This window comes from Piliocolobus tephrosceles, chromosome 13 (genome assembly GCF_002776525.5).
Source record: "Piliocolobus tephrosceles isolate RC106 chromosome 13, ASM277652v3, whole genome shotgun sequence".
Lineage (NCBI taxonomy): Eukaryota > Metazoa > Chordata > Mammalia > Primates > Cercopithecidae > Piliocolobus > Piliocolobus tephrosceles.
The window spans coordinates 9,425,378-9,446,216 of record NC_045446.1 but is presented as its reverse complement, the minus strand read 5'-3'; the positions used below and the strand labels follow the sequence as shown (position 1 = coordinate 9,446,216).

Below are 20,839 nucleotides of genomic sequence, written 5' to 3'. Positions count from 1 at the left end.
TTCCAAACCAGGAGGCTGCTAAGTGGCTCCCATACTGACAGCTGACAATTACTCTGCCACAGGACCCAGCAGAGCAGAGGGTGCTCACTGTCTCCTCCCCAGCAACCTTCCCATCGGCCACTCCCCTTAACAAAGGGACATAGAAGGGAAGTAAGAGGCTCTGCCTTACTTTTCCCTGGGTGCTCCTCCCATATGGCAGGGTCCACAAGGGCCTCCTATGCACAGCCCACCTCCCTTCCTGCCCCTCCTCCAGCGATGGCCAATCTCAGTGCCTGAAGACAGTTTCAGCCTCACCATATGGGATGGGACCAATAGGCCTGCTGTGTAACAGGGAGCAGATGAGGAGAATGGGAGGTGGGGGAATGGGGGAAGGGTCAGGAAGACACACAGGAAGGCAATGCAGGTGACAGGGATATGCACCGGATAGCAACAGGCCACCAGGCAGAGCTCACATGGGTGACCACCGCCCCAGCTATCATCTCCACCCCCAGCTCCCTACTCCAAGCCAAGGACAGCGCAGACAGGCCCAAGGTGGAGAGCAAAGAGTGCCTGGATGTGACCTGTGTGTGCCCAAAGAGTGACAGGGCAAGGGCAGGCCTGGGCCTCGTGTGTGCGCATGTCTGTGTATGTGCATGTATGTCCGTAGGCACCTGGCACAGGGCCCTTCCACTGGCACTTTTTAAGCAGAAGCAAAAACTACTGGGAGAGCCTGAGGGATTGTCAGCATTCTGTAAGCTGGTAACAAGTGAGATTGTCAGCATTCTGTAAGCTGGTAACTACTGACAATGACTCAGTAGTACCAAGAAGTTTAAGTTTCCATACAACACCGGCACAAGCCAGAGTGCAAGCAGAGAGAAGAGAACCGGATATGAAGTCAGGACAAACCAGAGGACCTGGGCTCTACCAGTGGCTACCTCTGGCCATTAAGCAGTGGCACACAGCTGGCCCTGCCTATCTCACAGGACAGGTGCAGGGCAAACAACACTGGCCGTGAGAGTCTTTATGAAGAGGCCAAGCTAACCAAATGCGGGAATTCTCAATAGATGCTCCCAAGGCCCAGGCAAGAACACGCACAATGCCAGGGTGCACGCAGGGCCACCAGGAGGCACTTGCCTTCCCCTGGTGGGGGCAGGGCTCAGCAGCAGTGCTATGTGTTGAGGCAGTGGGGTGGTGGCGGGGGGGTCTCGGAGTGCAGATTCTGCAGATCCCCTCCCCTCCACACACAGCCTGTTTCTGTCTCTCTGGGCAGGCTGCCCACAGCCTCTGTCCCCACTGCCTCCGGATGCCAAGGCACCAGCTGCTGCCCCTGAGCCTGGCACAGCACTTGCTGCAGCTGGCAAGGCCTGGTTTCCTGAGGCCACAGGGCAGCAAGGCTGGTGGGGGCCTGGGCAATATCGGGACAGTCTGAATCCCTTTCTCTGTCTACTTAGGGTACCAGTGGGGAGGGCCAGAAAGCAAAAGTGAGGACCCCAGCAGAGACAAGAGGGGAAGGCAGGGAAGAATGGCAAGGAGAAGGGAGGTGGGGCAGAGCCGGGGAAAGGTGAACCATCGCAGAGACAGACAAGAAATGAAGAAGGCTCAGGACTGTGAGGGAGCAAGAGGGGATGAGCGCGGCTATCTGGATAAAGGAGCAAGCCCTGCGGGGACAGGTACAGGAGATGGGAAGAGAGCCAGAAACGAAAGTGGACAGGGACCTCTAGGGAACAGAAACCATGGCTTTCTGGGGCCTTGCTGTTTCCATAGCAATGAAGCCTGCTGTCCAGGCACTGGGAGAACCAGGGGGCTCAAGGACCAGAAAAAGGAATGTGTTTGACCTTGGTTTTGCCACATGTACTCGTCCCACCCAGAAGCCACTCCTCCCACTCCCTCACCTTCACTGTAGTCAAAGAAAATATCATTAAATAGAGTCAAACAGAAAGAAAGAAAAGAATAAGGCAACTGTGTGAAAAAGTGATTCAGACAGAACAAAAGAGGCCAGCAAAAAGGAAAGAGGTGGGTCTGGGGCTGGACCGTGGCTGCCAAGGCCAAGTGGAGAAACGAAGCCATTCCTCAACTCCTCAGCTCTGCCTCCAGTCTCCTGGGGCAGGTGGCAAAGCTAGCTACTCCGGAACCTGCGCCTCCACGGGCTCCAGTCCCTTTGCCACCAGAGACCTGGGTCAGCCCAGAGATGCCAAGAGGCCTGAGGAGCAGCCAAAGAGAACCTGAAAGCCTTTGAGAAGAGGGACAGAAAAGAGATGAGCAAGTGTGGAAAGAAAGCCAAGGCTGAGCAAGTGTGGAAAGAAAACCCAAAGATGGTGAGGAGAGAGAGAGAGAACCTGAGTAGGGGCGGTCGGGGCATGACTTCAAGGGACTGGTGGAGGGATTCTACTGGAGTGAGCCTGTGGGGGCAACCAAGGGGCTCAGCAGAGCACAAACCAGATCTGGGCTGAACAAGCCCTGAAGCACCAGGGGGCGCTCTCCCCCATCTCGCCGCTCTGGCGCGACTGGGAACTACGACTCCCAGCAGCGCTTGCACAGTTACCGCCCCTAATTGCTCCGGACCCAGGAAGCAGGATAACAGCTGATGCTCGTTTATCTCCCACAGTTGGGGAGTCTGTAGCCCTACAAGTGTCCCCAGTGAAGATGAATGTGGCTAGAGACTAGTTGTTGTGGTCCTGCATTTCTGAGTACCATGCATGAGGGACAGAGCAGCTGCCTCCTTTCCAGGCCCAGTTCCCAGACCTCCTCTGGGAAGGTCTCCAGCGCCCCCCTCCGCCCTCCCTACTCTCGAGCTCTACAGCTGTCTGTTCTGCTCACTTGGCACTTACTGCCTAGTAACATCTTGTACTGCTCCCTGGAGAGGAAATGTGATGTGAGAAAGAAGACCTGGGCCCTAGCGCTGGCTCCACCACCAGCTTTGTGACCTTGGCTGGTCACAAAGCTGGGCTCTAAGTCCCAGTTTCCCCCTCTGGAAAATGGAGCTGATCATCAAGAACTGCACAGGCTGCTGTGGGCATCTCAGAAAGAGAAAGGGCGGTGTCCAGCTTCCTCAACTGCAAAGCATCCCACAAATAAACAACTCATGCCTGTTGGTAACTTTCTGCCTCTCCCTGTGTCTCCTCTCTTTCTCAAGGAATCTCTTTTTTTTTTTTTTTTTTGAGATGGAGTCTCACCATGTTGCCAGGCTGGTTTTAAACTCCTGGCCTCAAGCAATCCTCCCACCTCGGCCTCTCAAAGTGTTGGGATTACAGGCATGAGCCACCGTGTCTGGCCTCAACGAATAAATTAACTCCTCTGAAAAGAGCCTACACTTTTCATATACTTTGCATGGACCACACTTTATTGTAGTTATTTGTTAGAATATCAATCAGCCCCTTGGGAACAGAGCCCATTGGCTCATGTAAAATAAATTTGCTGAGCACACGGCTACTTATGTGCCAAGAGCTGTGTAAAGGACCAGGGGCATAGGAACAAAAATATCCAATCCCTGGCCTCAGGGAGCTTGGTCTAGTTTGGGAAGCAAACAGGTAAAGTGACAGTTATGATACAGTGTGATGAGCCTTCTAGTGGGAAGTGTGGACAAAGGAAATACCGCAAGTGACCAGGTCCGCCTGGGGTATTCAAGAAGACTTCCAGTGTGGATGACCTGGCTGCTTTTTTAAGAGTCAGACGAAAGAGATACACCAAGTCATTGGAGAGAGGACAAGGATGGCAGAAATCCAGGCAAACAGAAGAGCAGACTAAAGAATGGAAATAGGACTCCATAGCCCCAGTGCTTGGCACCCACTGGAGTTCCTTGAGGACTTGTTATAGTGGCTTGCAAACTTCTTAGGAAAGAGATTATCTCAAGAGAGGCAGCCGCAGTACAGAAAAAGGAGCTAGAGCCCCCAAGCAGGCTTAAAGGCCCTGTGCTGGCCACAGCTCCCAACCAGAATCTCTCTGGACTGGGCACCTAGCAGGCTTCCAGAATTTGATGGTTAAATTGGGGTTGCCCTGCTGCCTGGTTGCCTTACCAAAGAAACAGACACTTCCTAGGGATCAGCCTGAACAACTGCCACAAAAAAAGATACCTGTGTTCTAGAAAGAGGTCATCAGAACAATTGAGCTTTGCGAAAGAAATGGAGGTGTGTGGCCCTTCACACCAGGGCAGCTAATGGGGCCTTTGGAATGGCACTCAGGGAGCAGGCCCATCAGTTCCCACAGGCCTCAGAGAGGACAAGGGGATGTGCCTGCATTGACTTGGCTTCCCCCCAGGAAGCACAGTTAGCCTGCAGCAGGATGAGGGCTGGGCTCTCTGGGGACCATGGGGATCACTGACCTTTTGTTGGCTGGTGCACATCGCCGGCTCCTCCTCTCCCGGCCCCCCCCTCGGAGAACAGTAAGGACCCTACTGGAGAAGCAGAATTGGGGAGTCAGGCACAGGGGCTACCGAGCCAGTCCCTCCCCAGCCTTGAGGGGATGAAGGGCCCTCTCCAGGGTGGAGGTGCTGCTTGCAGGGACAGGGGAGAAGAGGCTTTTCTGGGGACTCCCTTGCCTTCAAGACCTCTAAGGAAGGAGCTGCTTGACAAACCAAGGACGATCAGCCCCACAGACCCCATCAGACTCATGATCACCGACTTCCACTCTTTGCCTGGGGTGGGGAGACTGGGCAGAGGAACAGAGGCCTCACCATGAGTGCAGGATCCCTCCTTCCCCACAGCAGGCAAACAGGCCAGCCCTCAGCACTCAGAACTGGAGGCCCCCAGTTCCCCCTTCCAACTGCCCGCTCATTCTCCTAGCCTCCTTCATGAGGCACATTCTCCCCACCACTCTGCACCTTTGCTCACACCCGTTATGCTGGGTCAAGCTCACACTTCCCAACTCGTTCAAAAGCCTGACACAGGCACCCCTCTCATCCAGAAACTTCTCCAGATTTACACCCCAAGCTCCTCTTCTGTTCTTTCCCGTCCTTGAGGCGCTCACTATACCTTGAGGCCATTCACACCTGCTTTATTCACCACAGTGAGTGCTCAGAAGCTCACCCTTGTCCAGTCCTTTGCCAGTTAGACCCCAGAGCTTCCCAGAGATTTCCAGGGGCTTCCTGTAATTCCTGTCTGTTTTTCATCCCACCACCGTGCCTACAAAACGGCTGTGCATGTCAAAGGAGATCCTGCCTGGAGCTCAGCCTGGATGTGGGCAAGTCCTTTCTCAGGAGTTATTTCTCACTCCCCACCACCCCCTTCATCAGCAGCACCTGGGCCTCAGTCCAAAGGCCCTGGTGGGCACATGTTACCATGTCTGGGTTCCAGGCCGGCTTGAACTCTTCACCCCACCTCTGCCCCCGCCAGTGAACCTGTATACTCAGCAACTGGCTTCTAGGTACCCAGCCCTACTTCCAGATCCACAGGATAGCTTCAGGATGAGAAAACTCAGTGATGAAGGGGAAAAGTCCCTATATGGGCTCTTACTCCAACACCAGTTGCAAATCCCCAAACTTGAACTAGAATAATACTTGAGCTGTGGAACTTTCCAGGGGGGCTTTCTGAGATCCTTTGGGAGAGCCTTCCCTTATGACAAAGGGGAACCACAGCCAGCACCCATAGAACCAGGCACTGAGAGGCAAGAAGGATGTGAGTGAACCAACCAGGGCTCCTACTCCAGACTCTCCATTTGGGACTTCCTCTTTCCCCACACTTCTTGCCATAATTTCACATCCCTGCAAGACTCCAAGGCCTCTACCTCCCCAGACCTAAATCCAACCCAGATTTCATATCTATACGAGTTTCTCCCTGTAGCCCAATCTTGGTCCTGCCTATAAGCTAAGGACCCCACTGTGTTCCTCCGTAAGATGACCCCACAACAGAGGGCTGAACTGGGCAGGTCCAACAGTGCCAAAGGGTCTGGAAGGCCAAAACCCTGAGCTCAGAGAGAATCAGTGACAGCAGAGGGCTGGAGTAGGCCAGAGCTGGAGGAGCTCAGACAGGACTCCAGGTTTACTTAACACGAGGGCTCTCAAAGATGGTAGGCACTTAGTCAAAGGAGTGCTAAAATTAAATGCCTAGTCCCAACCATACCACCAATTAGGGCTGTGGAATCACTAACGAGTCATTGCATCTCTCTGGTCCTCAATGTCGTCATCTGTTAAATAAGGTTAAGAGATGTTCAATGTAATCCCAGCACTTTGGGAGGCCGAGACGGGCGGATCACGAGGTCAGGAGATCGAGACCATCCTGGCTAACATGGTGAAACCCTGTCTCTACTAAAAATACAAAAAAATTAGCCCGGCATAGTGGTGGGCGCCTGTAGTCCCAGCTACTTGGGAGGCTAAGGCAGAAGAATGGCGTGAACCCGGGAGGCGGAGCTTGCAGTGAGCTGAGATGGTACCACTACACTCCAGCCTGGGTGACGGAGCGAGACTTCGTCTCAAAAAAAAAAGAGACGTTCAAAAGACACAAGGGTGAAGGCGTGCGGGTGGGCAGGGGGTTGGGAGTGCACACTGTGGAAAGGCAGAGACCCTACAACTCTACACCCATTCCCTTCTAGTCATGGATGGGGGCCTCCCACAGTAGCAGGGTGAGGGTGATGAGACTGCCTAAGACCCTCTTTCTCCAGCCCATGCTTTTCTCTTGTTACTTAGGTCCATAGAAAAGAAAGAATGATTAGAATGAGTGGAAGGAAATCAAACACCACCATGAGAAAGAAAAAAAGCAAGATACACTACCAGGAAAATGCAAAAACATGGTGACTGGAGACAACGGCAGGAGTTCAAACATCTCTTGATGTCAGAAACCAAGGTGAGATGTGGGTGGATGGAGTGCTTCAGGGTGGGCAAGGGAGAGGGGAGCACACAGACAAGGGCAGGCCCCCACCCCCACCCCAGCACCCCCCAAATAAAATTAAGAAATGGCAAAGGAAGCGGGTAGGAAAGGAAGGAAGGTGTCAGGACAGGTGGAGGAGGGGAAGGGGACAGGGGAGGGACAGGGAGAAGAACAGAAAATCCAGGCGCAGGTTGGGGGCAATCCAATCAAATCCAAACCAAACCAAAACTTCAAACCATACCTTCGCTGTTTAACGTCAGGTGAGCCGGACCTTGGAAAGGGGAAGGAGAGAAAGAAAGAAAGAAAAAAAAAGAAGAAAAAAGAAAGAAAAGGGGAAAGAAACAAAGAAAACACAAGTCATCAAAATCAGCCAGAGAGAAGGGAGAAAAAAGCTTTTGCTGCCACAATTTAAAAACCCTTTTTAACTTGTGACAGACATCGGGGGGGGGGGAGCCCCAGCCCAGGAGCTGAGGAGAGGGGCCCGATGCCGAAACAGCGGGTGGAGGGCACAACAGGGGAAGAGAGAAAGAGAGATTAGGGGCTTCAGAGAGGGTGAGAAGGGTACAGGCAGAACCGGAGGAAGGAGGGGGCAGGGAGTCACTGCAGGGGGCAGAGGAGATTTTGGTTTCTTTTTTTCTTCTTGCCGGAAAAAAAAAAAAGGAAAAGGAGGAGAAGCATTAGGCTGGGAGGGTTGCTTTTTCCTTTTTCTTTTTTTCTTTTTTTTTTTCTTCCGGGAGGCGGAGAGAAAAAAAAACGGTCAACGAGAAAAACGATTCAGATGGAGGAGAAAATAAAACACGACACAAAAATCAAAGCCACCTGGAGAGAGAGAGAGTGTCCTGTTAGCATGGGATTAAACGGGCAAGGGGGCCTCCAACCCCCCAACACCCCTAATCCCAGTTACCCCTAGGATGCTGACAGAAAGGGGGGAAAGATGGGGGGTATAAAGAACCCGGGCCTAAAAGGATCCTCCACTAAAGCGGGGTTTGGAAGGGCATCTGTTGGGTTCTAATCCTCCCAGGTACCCTTCCCAATAACCTCTGTAGGGATAGTAGGGACCCTGCACACCTGGGTTCTAAGAGGAAACTGGGGTTCAAGAGGACAAAATTAGAGAGGAAGCAGGTAAGAGAAGGTAGAATCTACGGAGACACTGAGAGACTGGGCTCAGAGCTCTCAGACAGCAAGGTCCAAAGAGGACAGCCAAGCCCTATGGGAGGAGGCCCAGCTCTCTGAAAGGTCCAAGTACACCATTCATAAATTACAGACCCCCTTTCTCTGGCCAGGGCCTCTCTCAAATGACCCAAAAGCTGGATTTTGAAAATAGAAAATGGACTGATACGAAGATCAGCTAGGATTTCCATCCAGAATTACACTGGCCCCTTGAGACAGCCTGGTCAGTCCTAACCCAAAGTATCCCTCCCCAGCCTTAGTGGGAAGGAATCTGGCCCACTGGATCAGTACCCTTGTCCCCAACGGGCACCAGCCAAGGAACACTCTCTTCTAGAGAGGCTGGCAGCACCAGGCCCCACAGCTGGTCTGAGACCCCAGGGCTCCCTGAGATGTCCAGCCAGCTCCACCAAACCTCAGAGCCCCCCCAGCCCCACTCACTCCCCTGTGGTGTCTGGCCAAGAGGGTAGGAAAGGGAACAGCGCTGCAGTGCCACTGTCACCCTTGGAAACCAGTCCCACTGCTGTGGCAATGAGATGTTAACCCTAGGGATAGAAAGCTGGGGCCAGGATGGAAGTAGCAAGGTTAAAGAGTTACAAGTATTTCTGAGATGGGGGCCAGGATGCCTGGGTTCCAAGAGGAAAGGCAGTGAGGAGGTCAGGAAGGACGTGGCCAGATGGTTCACATTTCCCTCTTTGCCCCATCTCTCTAGGGTGGCATTGGTTTCTCCCCACGTCTGAGTCTGAGGCCACTTGGAGGAGGAGGCCACAGCCGCTGAGGGCAGCCTTAGGACTGAACAGCTCTTGGGAGGACGTAGGTTTTTATCCATGACACAAGCAAGGACCCAGGCATTTGAACCAAGTCTCCTCATTCCTTACTCTGAATACCCTCCTACTCTGCCACCAACCCTTTCCCCAAGAACTACCAGCATCTCCGTCCAAACCCCTAAACCCAGGACCCAGACCCAGAGCCCTCAACCCACATCCAACATTCCCTGTCAGAAGCAGCCTTGCTCTCAGGCTCCCACCCTTGAGAATCCAGGCCTCTGCCCACCCCCAGCCCAGGAGCCAGGTGCCCTGTGAACCCACCCTCTGTCTCCCACAGGCCTGACTGCTGCTGGGGGAAGCCACATCTCCCTCTCCCAGACCCTTCCACTGCCCAGCTCCTCGCCAGCCTCATTAGCATTCGGCAGTCTCCCTCTGTCACCACGGCAACCAGCTGCTCAGCTCCCTCAGGCGTGACAGCACCAGCCATCTTGGTGAAGGGGAGGCTGGTTCCCTTCCTGTCTACCCCTGGCTCAGCCCCAGCTGGCCCCAGGGTTTTCTCCCTAAAGTCTGTCTCCCCGCTAATCTGAAATCTCTGCTCCCTCCTCCTGGCCCCCAGCCCTACTGGGGTATTCACTTCCCCACACCCACCTGTGACATCAGCCCCTCCTCCCACCACTGGAGAAGAGACTGGCAGTGATGGATGGCATTGCCAAGGGTCCCTTCCTAGGGCACTTTATCTGGCTACTTCTGGTTCTCTTTGCCCTGCCACAAGAGGCTGGGAGGAAAAAGGAGGTGCTCGGCAGGGGCTGCAAAGCAGGATCTTGGGGTTCCTGGAGAAAGCTAGGCCTCAGGCACAGTGTCAAGTGGGAAGAGGGCGAAGGTACAGAGGACTCCTTAGAGATATAAGGAGGGCTGCAGAGTCTAGAGCACAGTGCCACAGAGGAAGCCCCCAGCCTACCCACGTGGAACCACCACCTGCTAAACCCACCTCCCCACCTTCAGTCTCATCCCCTAACTCTCCTACTGAAACCCCAGAGAGGACCACCATCGAAAGAAAGATGGTGATAGGTGACAAGGTTAAGAGACACAAAATCAGGCACAAAGACATGTCACAGAGTGACATAGAGATGCATCAGACTCCTAGGTGTATACACACACACACACACACACACACACACAGCCTCCAATACACAGCCTTGCACAGCCACTGACATGCAGGCACCCACAGTGCCACATCTAAACCAGCAGACCACCACACCACCCAAAGAAACAGTGAGGTGGCATCCACAGGCCTCTTTCCCCATGGGTCCCCAAAGCCCAGCTTCCCTTCTTGTCCCTGTCTATCAGCCCCTTTCCTCTCCCCTACTCCCGCCAGACTCCTTCTTCCCAAGTACCCCCCTGCCTTTCTTCTTTTGGCCAAGTTGTTCCCCGTTCCTGCCCCTCCCTACCGCTTGAGGCTTGAGTCTTTCTCTTCCCACCCCTTCACTTGCCCCCTCTCCTTCCTCCATCTCTCTGCTCCCTCCTTTTGTCTCTCCTCCACCATTTTTTCCCTTTCTCTCTTCCTCCCTCCATCTCTCCCTTTGTTCCAGAGGAGACATGACATCAAGAGCAAGTAAAAGTCACATCAGCACTAAATCTTATCTCCAGCCCTCAGAAGGCTGCGTCCACCCAGACACGCAGACTCTCTCTCTGACACACACAGAGAGGTAAACACTGACACACGGAGATGCAAACACAGATGCAGACACACAAAGATGCTGATGCTCTACACAGGCATACAGAAATGTGGGCCACACCACATATGCATCGATGGAGGCGCAGAGCACACCCACGCACTCAGACACAAAATCATGTTACATGTACACAGCATATATCCTCAGGCGTGCACAGAGACACAGAGACCAGCAGAGCTGTATAAATGTATGTGTATGCAGACATACACACACACACACACACACACACACACACGCATCTGCCAGCTGTGCCCAGGGGACCTAAGGACCCCAAGGAGAAGAGATTTCCAAGAGAGACAAGTCAGACCATGGACATCACAAGGAAAAATGGGTTCCAGCCCCACACTCAGGCAAAGAGCCCTTTGCTGCCTTTCTTTCCCATGACTACTGCATCCTTGGCACTTTCCTCTGCTCCTCCCCAGGGACACACTTGCCCTCCCACTCCTCCTTCCCAGGAGAAGGGACTAGGATGCCACCTCATGCCTGCTCTGCAGCCTTCTTCATGGTGGCTATGTGAGCTCATCTTCAACACAGCCTTCAAGCCAAGACTACCTTCTTCCCGCTCTCAGTCCGCCCCAGAGAAGGAAAAGAAACACAGGGAAAGCCAAACTGGTAGAGAAAGAGTCAGAGAATGACAGAAACCCAGAGAGAGCCTGGGGAAGGAGAGACACATGGTCCAGGGACAGAGCTGTAGAGAAAAGGAGGTAAAGACAGAAACTGGACAGGGAGAAGAGGCCAACAAAACAGGAGCTAGAGAAAGAACAGAGAGATCTCAGAGAGAGGCAGAAGCCCTACCCTTGCCCTCTGACCTGGATGAAGGAAGAAGCAGACCACTCCTACCTAGCAACCTGTGGGGCAGCGGCTAGGGGCCTGCTGCAAGTGGCAAGTGCTGGTCCCAGTGGGACAGAGAAGCTGCCCCAACTATACACCCCTGACCCCCTACTCTGCCAGTGCACTCCACCACCCTCCAGTCCCCTGAGCCCTGCACAGTGGCACCAGACTCCAGGGCAGATTTCCCCCAAGCACAGGTTTCTGGGGCAACAGCCCACCCCAGCCTGCCCCAGCATCTGGCAAAATTGCCTTTCTAAGTTTCTTAACTTGGGCTGGGCTAAACGTTGTCTACCCAATTATTTCTGGGCACTTCGGAATCCTGTCAGCCCCGTCCCTCCACCCCCACCGCTCATCTCTTCCCTAAGAAGAAAGGGCCAGTCAGCAGCTCCCCTGAAACCCATGAAGAGGGGACGCAAGAGAGTGGGGCAAGGCAGCCAAGGGAGGGCCCCAGCCATCCTTCTCCAGAGAGGCCCTAAACATGGCAGGAAAGGGAGTCCTTGGGTAGCCAACGACAGCCCCTCATGTAGGATCCCCATAGCAACAGATCCACTACCCCAGTGACCAGGAGGCTTCACTCACCTTCCATGGGGTGCTCCTCTGCAGCCAGCGAGGTTTGGAGAAGGGGGAGGCAGAGAGAGAAGAAAAAGGAGGGCTGTTAGCAAAGGTACCACAGACAGGGGCTCCAAGGGGAGAGAGGAGTCCAAGCCCACCCAGAACCTGACATGAGTCTCCCAACGTGGAAGGCCCAAATCTCAAGAAACAGCTATGTTGGGGATGAGGCAGAGACAGAGCTACTCCCTGAGTCAGAACCTCACACACAGTCAGCCAGTACCCATCACACCCAAGCCTCAAGTTACATTTCAGGAAACTGAGACCCAGGACAGGGAAGTAACCACTCAAAGTCACACAGAGAATCTGAGGCAGGGCCAAGAGTGGCAGTCAGGCTTCCCAGTTTCCCCAGACAGGCTCCTCCCCTGCATTCCATTGCATCTCAGAGACATGGGGACACACACACACCACTAATTGTCTCCCAGGGTTTACTAGAGACACACTCATGCTCATTGACACACTGACACACATAGGCACTTAGCAATCCAGTGACACACACCATCTCACACAATTCACATATAAAGCCTCTGTACACAGGACCCAACCACCTACAGCCCCTGACCCTCCCGGGGGTGAAAAGACATCAGGACACAGAGTGAACAAACATGATTCTGCCACACAGCACTGTGTGACTTTCATCCTATTCACTTAACCTCTCTGAGTCCCTACTGCCTCTTCTGCAAAAATGAGAGGGGTGGACTGGATAGTTTCTGAGGCCTCTTCTGACTCTGATTCTGATTCTAGGACAAATGTCTTCTTAACATCTGGATGAGGCCAAGGCTCCCCAGGCTGGATAGCCATGCCAGTGGGGGAAGAGAGTCCAAATTCAGTAGGCCACACTGGGCCCAGAGCTAGACCACACCACATTCTTTGGACAGGCAGACCTCACCTATTAGGGCCCTGCCTGGGCCTGGCCTTGGAGCTCACCAAATGGGTCAAGGGAGAAGACGGAACAAAGAGAAGATGGAGACAATTCCTTCAGCTAAGCTATAACTCCTCAAGCAGGCTGGGCTCTGATCTGCTTTGTAACAAGAGGATGGAGGTGCCCCCAGCTCCAAACATTTGCCATGTGCCCACCTCCTGGGAGCCTTTAGATGAAGCAATAGGCAGGAAGGGACAAACAGCACAATCTACAAACACACAAACCCAGTGGGGAAACACATACTTGCATGTGCAGGCCCCAGGATACACACTTGTGTACACACAACTATCCAGTACACACTCACGCATGCACACACTATCTCCTCCTACCTCCAACCCCATTTGGTGATATCTGTTCATTCACTCACAGAGAGGTAGCTATACTCTGAAAACAAACAGTCATTTGTCATACCTTATACCACTCCCATAATCCACACACATACACAGGCTGAATGCAAGCACCAATACCTGCACAGTAATCCACTACATAACACTAGACACACACACCACCACCCCACAGTGACTCCAGTGGCTAAAGACACACAGCCAGCAATGAACACAGCTCTCTATCTTCCATTTCCTAAACCTACACACACAGTCTTTCCATGTCAATATGTGTTACAAACACACTCCTCTACAACACAGAGCTGCTTCTACCGGACAGCTGCATCACCTAAAAGCTATGTATCCAATAGTTTTCTTTCTTTTTTTTTTTTTTTTTTTTTTTTTGAGATGGAGTTCTGCTCTTGTTGCCCAGACTGGAGTGCAATGGCGCGATCTTGGCTCACCGCAACCTCCGCCTCCCGGGTTCAAGTGATTCTCCTGCCTCAGCTTCCAGCATGCGCCACCACACCTAGCTAATTTTTGTATTTTCAGTAGAGACAGGATTTCTCCATGTTGGTCAGACTAGTCTCAAACTCCCGACCTCAGGTGATCGGCCCGCCTCGGCCTCTCAAAGTGCTGGGATTACAGGTGTGAGCCACAGTGCCCAGTAATAGTGGCATGATCTCGGCTCACTGCAAGCTCCGCCTCCCAGGTTCACGCCATTCTCCTGTCTCAGCCTCCTGGGTAGCTGGGACTACAGGCGCCTGCCAACGCGCCTGGCTAATTTTTTGTATTTTTAGCAGAGACGGGGTTTCACCGTCTTAGCCAGGATGGTCTCGATCTCCTGACCTTGTGATCCGTCCACCTCGGCCTCCCAAAGTGCTGGGATTACAGGCGTAAGCCACTGCGCCCGGCCAATAGTTTTCTTAAGTAAACTGAATCACATTACATTTATGGGGGGAGCTGGCTAATAAAGGGGCCCTCAGGAAAACCTTTGGCTCTCGTGAAGACTGTTGTGCCAGGATTTCTTTGGTCCCAGTATGCTAAGACCCTGATCAGTCAGCACAATTGTCTCACCAGCACCTGTGCAAATAAGGAGGCGTAGTGATTTCTAGATAATCCAACATGGCAGGTATTTCAAAATGTATTTCCACCTGCCAGAAATGTACGTCATGCTATGCTCAAGAAGTTGAAACAACCAGGCTTGGTTTGTTTCTGACTTTGGAGAGACAGCACCTAGAAACTCACATATCTCTCTTCCTCTGCTGCCCTTTGCTTTCTGCTGATTCACCTATACCCCTCCCCTGCCACCTCAGGCCCCCTTCAGGCTTGGCCCCTGCCTTCCACATTCCTCTTACTTCTCCTCACTGTCCTCAGTGTTGGCTCACTTTTGTGCTCAGAGACTCCCAAACCTGCATGGGTAGTCCCGGCCTCCTCCCTGAGTGCCAGTCCTGTATCACTATGTGTCCGCCCAGCAATGTAATTGCTCGGCCAACTCTCTGACATCTAAACTCCACCACTGAAGTCATTCTCGACACCTCCACTCCCACAGTCAAGTGCTTAGCAAAGCCCCTGCTTTCAACCAGTGCTGCCTGAGCTCCCACTACATGCCCCACACTGCCCTCACAGGATCCAGAGATGCCATTAGTTAGTCATGTGCTGGGCACCGTACTGACTCTCACACGCAATGTCACACATCAGCCTCACTACAACACTGAGCTCAGTGTTACCTGTCTCCTTGGTGCACAGAAGAATACACAACCAGGAGCGCAGAATCACCTTTGCCCTTCTCCACTGCAATCCTAGGTCATCATAGCCTCTGGCCACACCCCTTGTGCCTAGTTTCCTGCAATAGCCTCCTCTTGGTCAGTCTCCCTACCCATCCCCAGCCTGACCCTTTTGGCACAGGTAACAGATATGCCTTACTAAATACTGCTGTGATGAGAACTTTTCAGTGTTTCTGATACAAACCTCTCTCCCGTGCTCTTGACCTATGTACCCATCTGCCTTTAGAGCCGCTGTCTCTGAGTGTCTCATAAGCTTCTCACACTCAATATGTCTAAGGTAGGCCTCATAACCCTCTTCTCACCCCACCAAATTCCCTGATCAAGTTAGGCACCCAGAAAGCACTTGCTCCTTTTGTCAGGCCAATCACCGGATTCTATTGGTTCCACCTTCTAAAACCCTAAAAACAAAACTAAAGTCCTAGAAATCATTATCATCCCTCCATTTCCACCGGCACTGCCCAGGCCCAGCCTTGGTAAGGCCAGGCCCTGATCAGTCCCTCTCCTTGGAACATTAATAAGCCTAGGAGATGACGCCCTCTACAGCCACTCTTTTCACCCTGAAATTCATACACCACAGCATAACAAAGTGGTCCACTCCCACCATGTTACCACTCTGCTGAAAACTCTTCAAAGCTTCTCAGTGCCTGTAGGTTAAAGTCGAATCTTCTCAGAAAATCCCACCCGAAATTTGACTGTGCCTTCCTCTAACCTCTTTTCCTGCGACAATCCAGGCTGCAATCACCCCAGCCTCTTCCTGTTTCTATAATATGCTATGTTTCTGCACATAATATTCCTTGTGCTTGAAATACTCTTCACCTACAGCTGGCTAAGAAAATCTACTCTTTCTTTAAGACCCAAGTCAAGGGCTAGCTACAGTGGTTCGTGCCTATAATCCCAGCACTTTGGGAAGCCATGGTGGGAGGATCACTTGAGCCCAGGAGTTTGAGATCAGCATGGGCAACATAGGGAGACCCGTCTCTACAAACAAATGCAAAACTTAGCCGGATGTAATGGCTCGTGTCTGTACTCCCAGCTACTTGGGAGACTGAGGTGGGAGAATCACTTGAGCCTGGGTGGTCGAGGCTGCAGTGAGCCATAATGACACCACTGCACTCCAGCCTGGATGACGGAGAAAATCTTGCCTCAAAAAAATAAATAAATTATCCAGACAGGGTGGTGCGCGCCTGTAGTCCCAGCTACTCAGGAGGTTGAAATAGAGGATCATTTGAGCCCAGGGGTTTGAGGTCACAGTGAGCTATGATCATACCACTGCACTTCAGCCTGGGTCTCTAAAAAAAAAGAAAGCAAAAGCAAAAAGATCCAGGTCAATATACATTTGTCTCTGTTCTAAACAAAGGAGAGCTAGCCTTCCTCTTTTGTGCCAACTCTAGAAATGTACATTCTATTATTAATTATCTTATTGAATCTCTATTGCAACTGTGTTAACATGTCTGTTTCCTGACTTGACTGTGAAATATCCAGAAGTGAGGACAATGCCTCATTCATCTCTCTATATCCAGCTGCTTACATGGCTCCTGGCTCAGAAAAAAGGCATTCTCACATTTGTTGAGTGAATCATAAAATAACACTTTGCATATACTGAGCACTTAGGGTGTGCCTGGCTCTTTACGCCCATTGTTCCTTTACCCACCACTGCTACATTGTGAATGGATATTACTATCACTTCCTTTTAGAGCTGAAGAAACCAAGACTCAGAAAGTAGGAGTAACTTGGCTAAGGTCACACTGCTAGTTGGTGACAGTCAAAATTTGAACCCAAATCTGCCTGTCTGAAAACCTCCAGTGGGCTACGTGCTTAGCCTGGAAGTCAAGACTTCTAGAAACTGATTCTAATCTAAGGTTCTGATTTTATCTACCATAAAACACAACCAACTTTGTCTCTTCACCACACCCTGACCCATTCAATTCACATCCCCTATATTCCTCATGTAGGCTACTCTCCTGGTGGGAAAGCCCTGCCCTTTCCTTTCCACCACTATAATTCACACTCAGTCATCCTTCTTCAAGGTCTGGCCAAGTCCCACCACCTCCTTGAAGCCTTCCCTGACCACTAAAGCTAATAACCATAGTACCATTTATTGATCATTCAGAATAGTGCCTGGATTGTAAAGGATTTTCGTATATTAATTCACTTAGTTCTTACAACGTTATTACCTCCATCTTACAGAGTAGGACGTTGAAGAACAATGTGGATAAGTTAACTGCCCAAGTTCACACGGCTAACAAGTAGCAAAGCTAGGTTCAAACCATGGCAGCCTATGCACTTACCCATTTTGCCATCTTTACATAGAGGCATCTAGCTTGTCTCTGGGTTCTGAGAGTAGCTGCTGTCTATACCACCCTCTAGAGAAGCCTGTCCCATTCTACCTGAAGCCACTTCTACCCACAGAAACTGTCAGGACCACAGGTACTGGATGTTAGAGCTGACAGAATAACCCAACATAGGTGATTTCATTTGCTTAACTTTCAGACACAAGACTTCATTCCCCCAGCAGAATACAGAGATGGTGTCATAGATGGTATGTCTTACCTAACATGAACTCAGGATTCCAGCAGATTGGTGATCAAGGACAGTGATGAAGACCAGAACAAAAGGGAAAAGAAAAGGCTCTAAACAACCAAAACATACATCTAACACCAGGGCAATTAAGAATTGTTATTTTCTGGCTACTCTACACACACTGCCTAGAAGGTAGCCTTGCTCTATAGAAGGAGTCATGGAGCTGTAAAGCTGCATCCTTAATAAAGCTACTTCTACAAAAACGAAAAAAAAGAACTGTTATTTTCTCATAGGGCCTCTCAGGCCCTAGCCAGAGTCCACCTACTGTTAGTGACACACAATTCTAACAGCAATTCCTAGCTTAGGAATGCTGATTTCCACATTCACACACACACCACACACACACACACACACACACACACAGGTGTCAGTTGCTACCTGACAACTCCTCCTAAGAGTAGAGATGGAAAAACTAGAAAAAGCTAATATAAGGATTCAGAAATACAGCAGTCAGGCATCATTTCAGGCAGGGACAAACCTCAGTGAAGGAACCACTGCATAACAGTTTGATGTAATACCTGAGGGGAATCACCACCACCCTGAGTCATCTGAAAAAAGTTAAATCACATTCCAGCTATTATGCCTAGGGAGGCAGAGAGGTGTGTAACACATTGTGAAGAGATTTCCATCTGAAATGTGTTAAATGTGGCTTAGCTGTGTGTTTTAATAGGATAATGCCCTGCTCTATGGGATGGGTTCCTCTCCAAGGGCTTGGAAAACTGAGATTTTCCTGATCTATCTCCATCATCCTTTCTCTGTGCTGGGACAGCTGACCGATAAACGCAGGAACACCCTCAGCACACACTGGCTTAAGGAAGAAGCTGTGGCCCAAGGAATTTAGGGTAGTTACTGGTTTCTGATAAAACCTTGTCCCTAGGCTGGGCACGGTGGCTCACGCCTGTAATCCCAGCACTTTAGGAAGCCAAGGTGGGCGGATCACAAGGTCAAGAGATCGAGACTATCCTGGCTAACATGGTGAAATCCTGTCTCTAATAAAAATACAAAAATTAGCTGGGCGTGGTGGTGGGCGCCTGTAGTCCCAGTTACTCGGGAGCCTGAGGCAGGAGAATGGCATGAACCCGGGAGGCGGAGCTGGCAGTGAGCCGAGATCACGTCATTGCACTCTAACCTGGGCGACCGAGCGAAACTCTGTCTCAAAAAAAAAAAAAAAAAAAAAACCTTGTCCCTAAATAGCCCCAATAAACCAAATGCAGGTAATCAAACTGACCAGCTCTCCTTTCTGGAGGTAGCATGGAGACAGGTAGGGAGCAACAGTTTCTTGAGTCAGCTCAGGGCTCAGATCCCAACTCTTAATCTCTGAGCCTCTCTTTGACCCTCTGTAAAATGGAGAAAGTTATCCTCATGTGGTGATCATGAGGACTAAATGGGATAAAACATCTAAGACACCCAGCAAATGCTCAATAGCTGTGAGTCTCCCCCTCTCCTCCCTTGACCTTCTGATCCAATTTTCTGTGTTCAAATTGCTTCTTTGCTGGGTCTGCGGCCACTACTACTCTTCCTCCTTCTCCCAGCTGTCGGCGCCGCTGAAGTCTTCTGCTCAATTTTCCTCACCTTCTCCTTGGCCACTTCATCTGATCTCAGAGCTTCAAATACTATCTCTACACACACACAGCTCCATCTGCAGCCCCAGCTACAACTCAAAGCTCTGGTCTCACATTCCCAATCACCTGGAATGTCAAGAGGCACCACCACTTAACACAAGCATGATCTATTGTGCCAAGCCTGCTCCCCTTCCTGGCATTCCCCTTTCCTCTCACCCCTCCACCAAACCTCCAACCGTGCAGACCTGAAACTTCATCATCTCTGACCCCTCTCCTCCCACTCCACATCCAAGAGTAAGAATCCTACAGTTTCACGCTCAGCAATGGCCTTCAATCACTGCCACCACAACTGCCACCACCCTTCCTCGCCACTCCCCAAGACAACCAAGGCTCAGGTCCTCAATATCTCTTGTGTGACCTATCTCCCAACTGATTTCTTCACTACATAACTCTGTCTTCTATAATCCCTCTGCACTTCACTCCCAGCTCCCTAAGTACAGCTCTTATCTTATGCATTTCCCTCCTCAAAATTCTTTTGTGGCTCCATTTGCCAGTACACTGTACCCAGTCAGCATTCAATGTGAGTTAAATAATTTAAGCCAGATCATCAAGACCTGGTCTCAACCTGCTTCTCCTGCTTTAGGTTCTACTATTCTCCCTATACTTCTTGGTGCCCTCTACAGATATGATGTACATTTCCCCGCATCCATGCCTTTGCTCATACCAGCTCCTTTGCTTCAAATGACCTCTCCCAATCAAGTTTATTAATCAGTGTTCGAGGTCAATTGCAAACAGCATGCCTTTCATAAATCTATTACTGATCCCCTCAACTTATAAACTCTCCCCTGCACTTTGCTTGTAATAATAACTACCATTTACTCATCACTAATTTTATATAGCAGATGCTAATTTACTTCTTACAACAAACCTATGAGATAAGTGTGTGTATCCCCTTTTTTTTTTTTTTTTTTTTTTTTTGAGATGGAGTCTTGCTGTGTCGGCCAGGTTGGAGTGCAGTGGCGCAACCTCAGCTCACTGCAACCTCCACCTCCTGGGTTCAAGTAGTTCTCCTGTCTCAGCCTCCCAAGTAGCTGGGATTACAGGCGTGCGCCACCATGCCCGGCTAACTGTTTTATATTTTTAGTAGAGACGGGGTTTCACCATGTGGGCCAGGCTGGTTTTGAACTCCTGACCTCATGTGATCCACCTGCCTTGGCCTCCCAAAGTGCTGGGATTATAGGCGTGAGCCACCACACCCAGTCACGTATCACCATTTTATACATAAAGAAAAATGACTCTAAAAGTTAGGTACTCACCTAACGTCACAGGCCTAGGGAGTAGACAAGACAGATTTAAACCAAGACCAAAGCCACAGAAGTCTATGGTTTAATCACTAAGCCACACTGCTTTACTGCATCTCTCTGGGCCACACACTATTGTGTTGTTTTTGTTTTTGTTTTTGTTTTCGTTTTTGTTTTTGTTTTTTGCTATTATGTATTGAGCATTTTCTACGTGCCAGGCACTGTTCTAAGCACTTTACACAAACTAGGTAATTTAATTTTCACAATAACTCTATAAGGTAGGTACCATTATTATCTTCATTTATAGATAAGGAAATGGGAGCAAAGAGAGTTTAAGTATAAAGTCACTGTGTGGGCAGTCTGGAGGCGGAATCTCTTACCACCACACTGGACAGCTTTTTTATCTGCTTCCTCAATTTCATAGTATCTGCTTCCCTAATTTAATAACTCCCAGACCAGGTGCAGTGGCTCATGCCTATAA

The 20,839-nt window shown here is 50.8% G+C and overlaps 1 protein-coding gene across 1 annotated transcript in view; it reads right to left on the bottom strand.

Annotated features, from left to right (window-relative positions):
• Window positions 1-20,839, bottom strand: part of NRXN2 (neurexin 2) — a 122,534-nt gene that overhangs the window by 86,118 nt on the left and 15,577 nt on the right. Inside the window, exons 3-5 of the mRNA XM_026446535.2 lie at window positions 11,854-11,871; window positions 7,018-7,047; window positions 4,298-4,369 (exon numbers count right to left, since the gene is read on the bottom strand). Of these exons, the coding sequence (XP_026302320.1) occupies window positions 4,298-4,369; window positions 7,018-7,047; window positions 11,854-11,871 (120 nt within the window). The remainder of the gene's footprint in view (window positions 1-4,297; window positions 4,370-7,017; window positions 7,048-11,853; window positions 11,872-20,839) is intronic.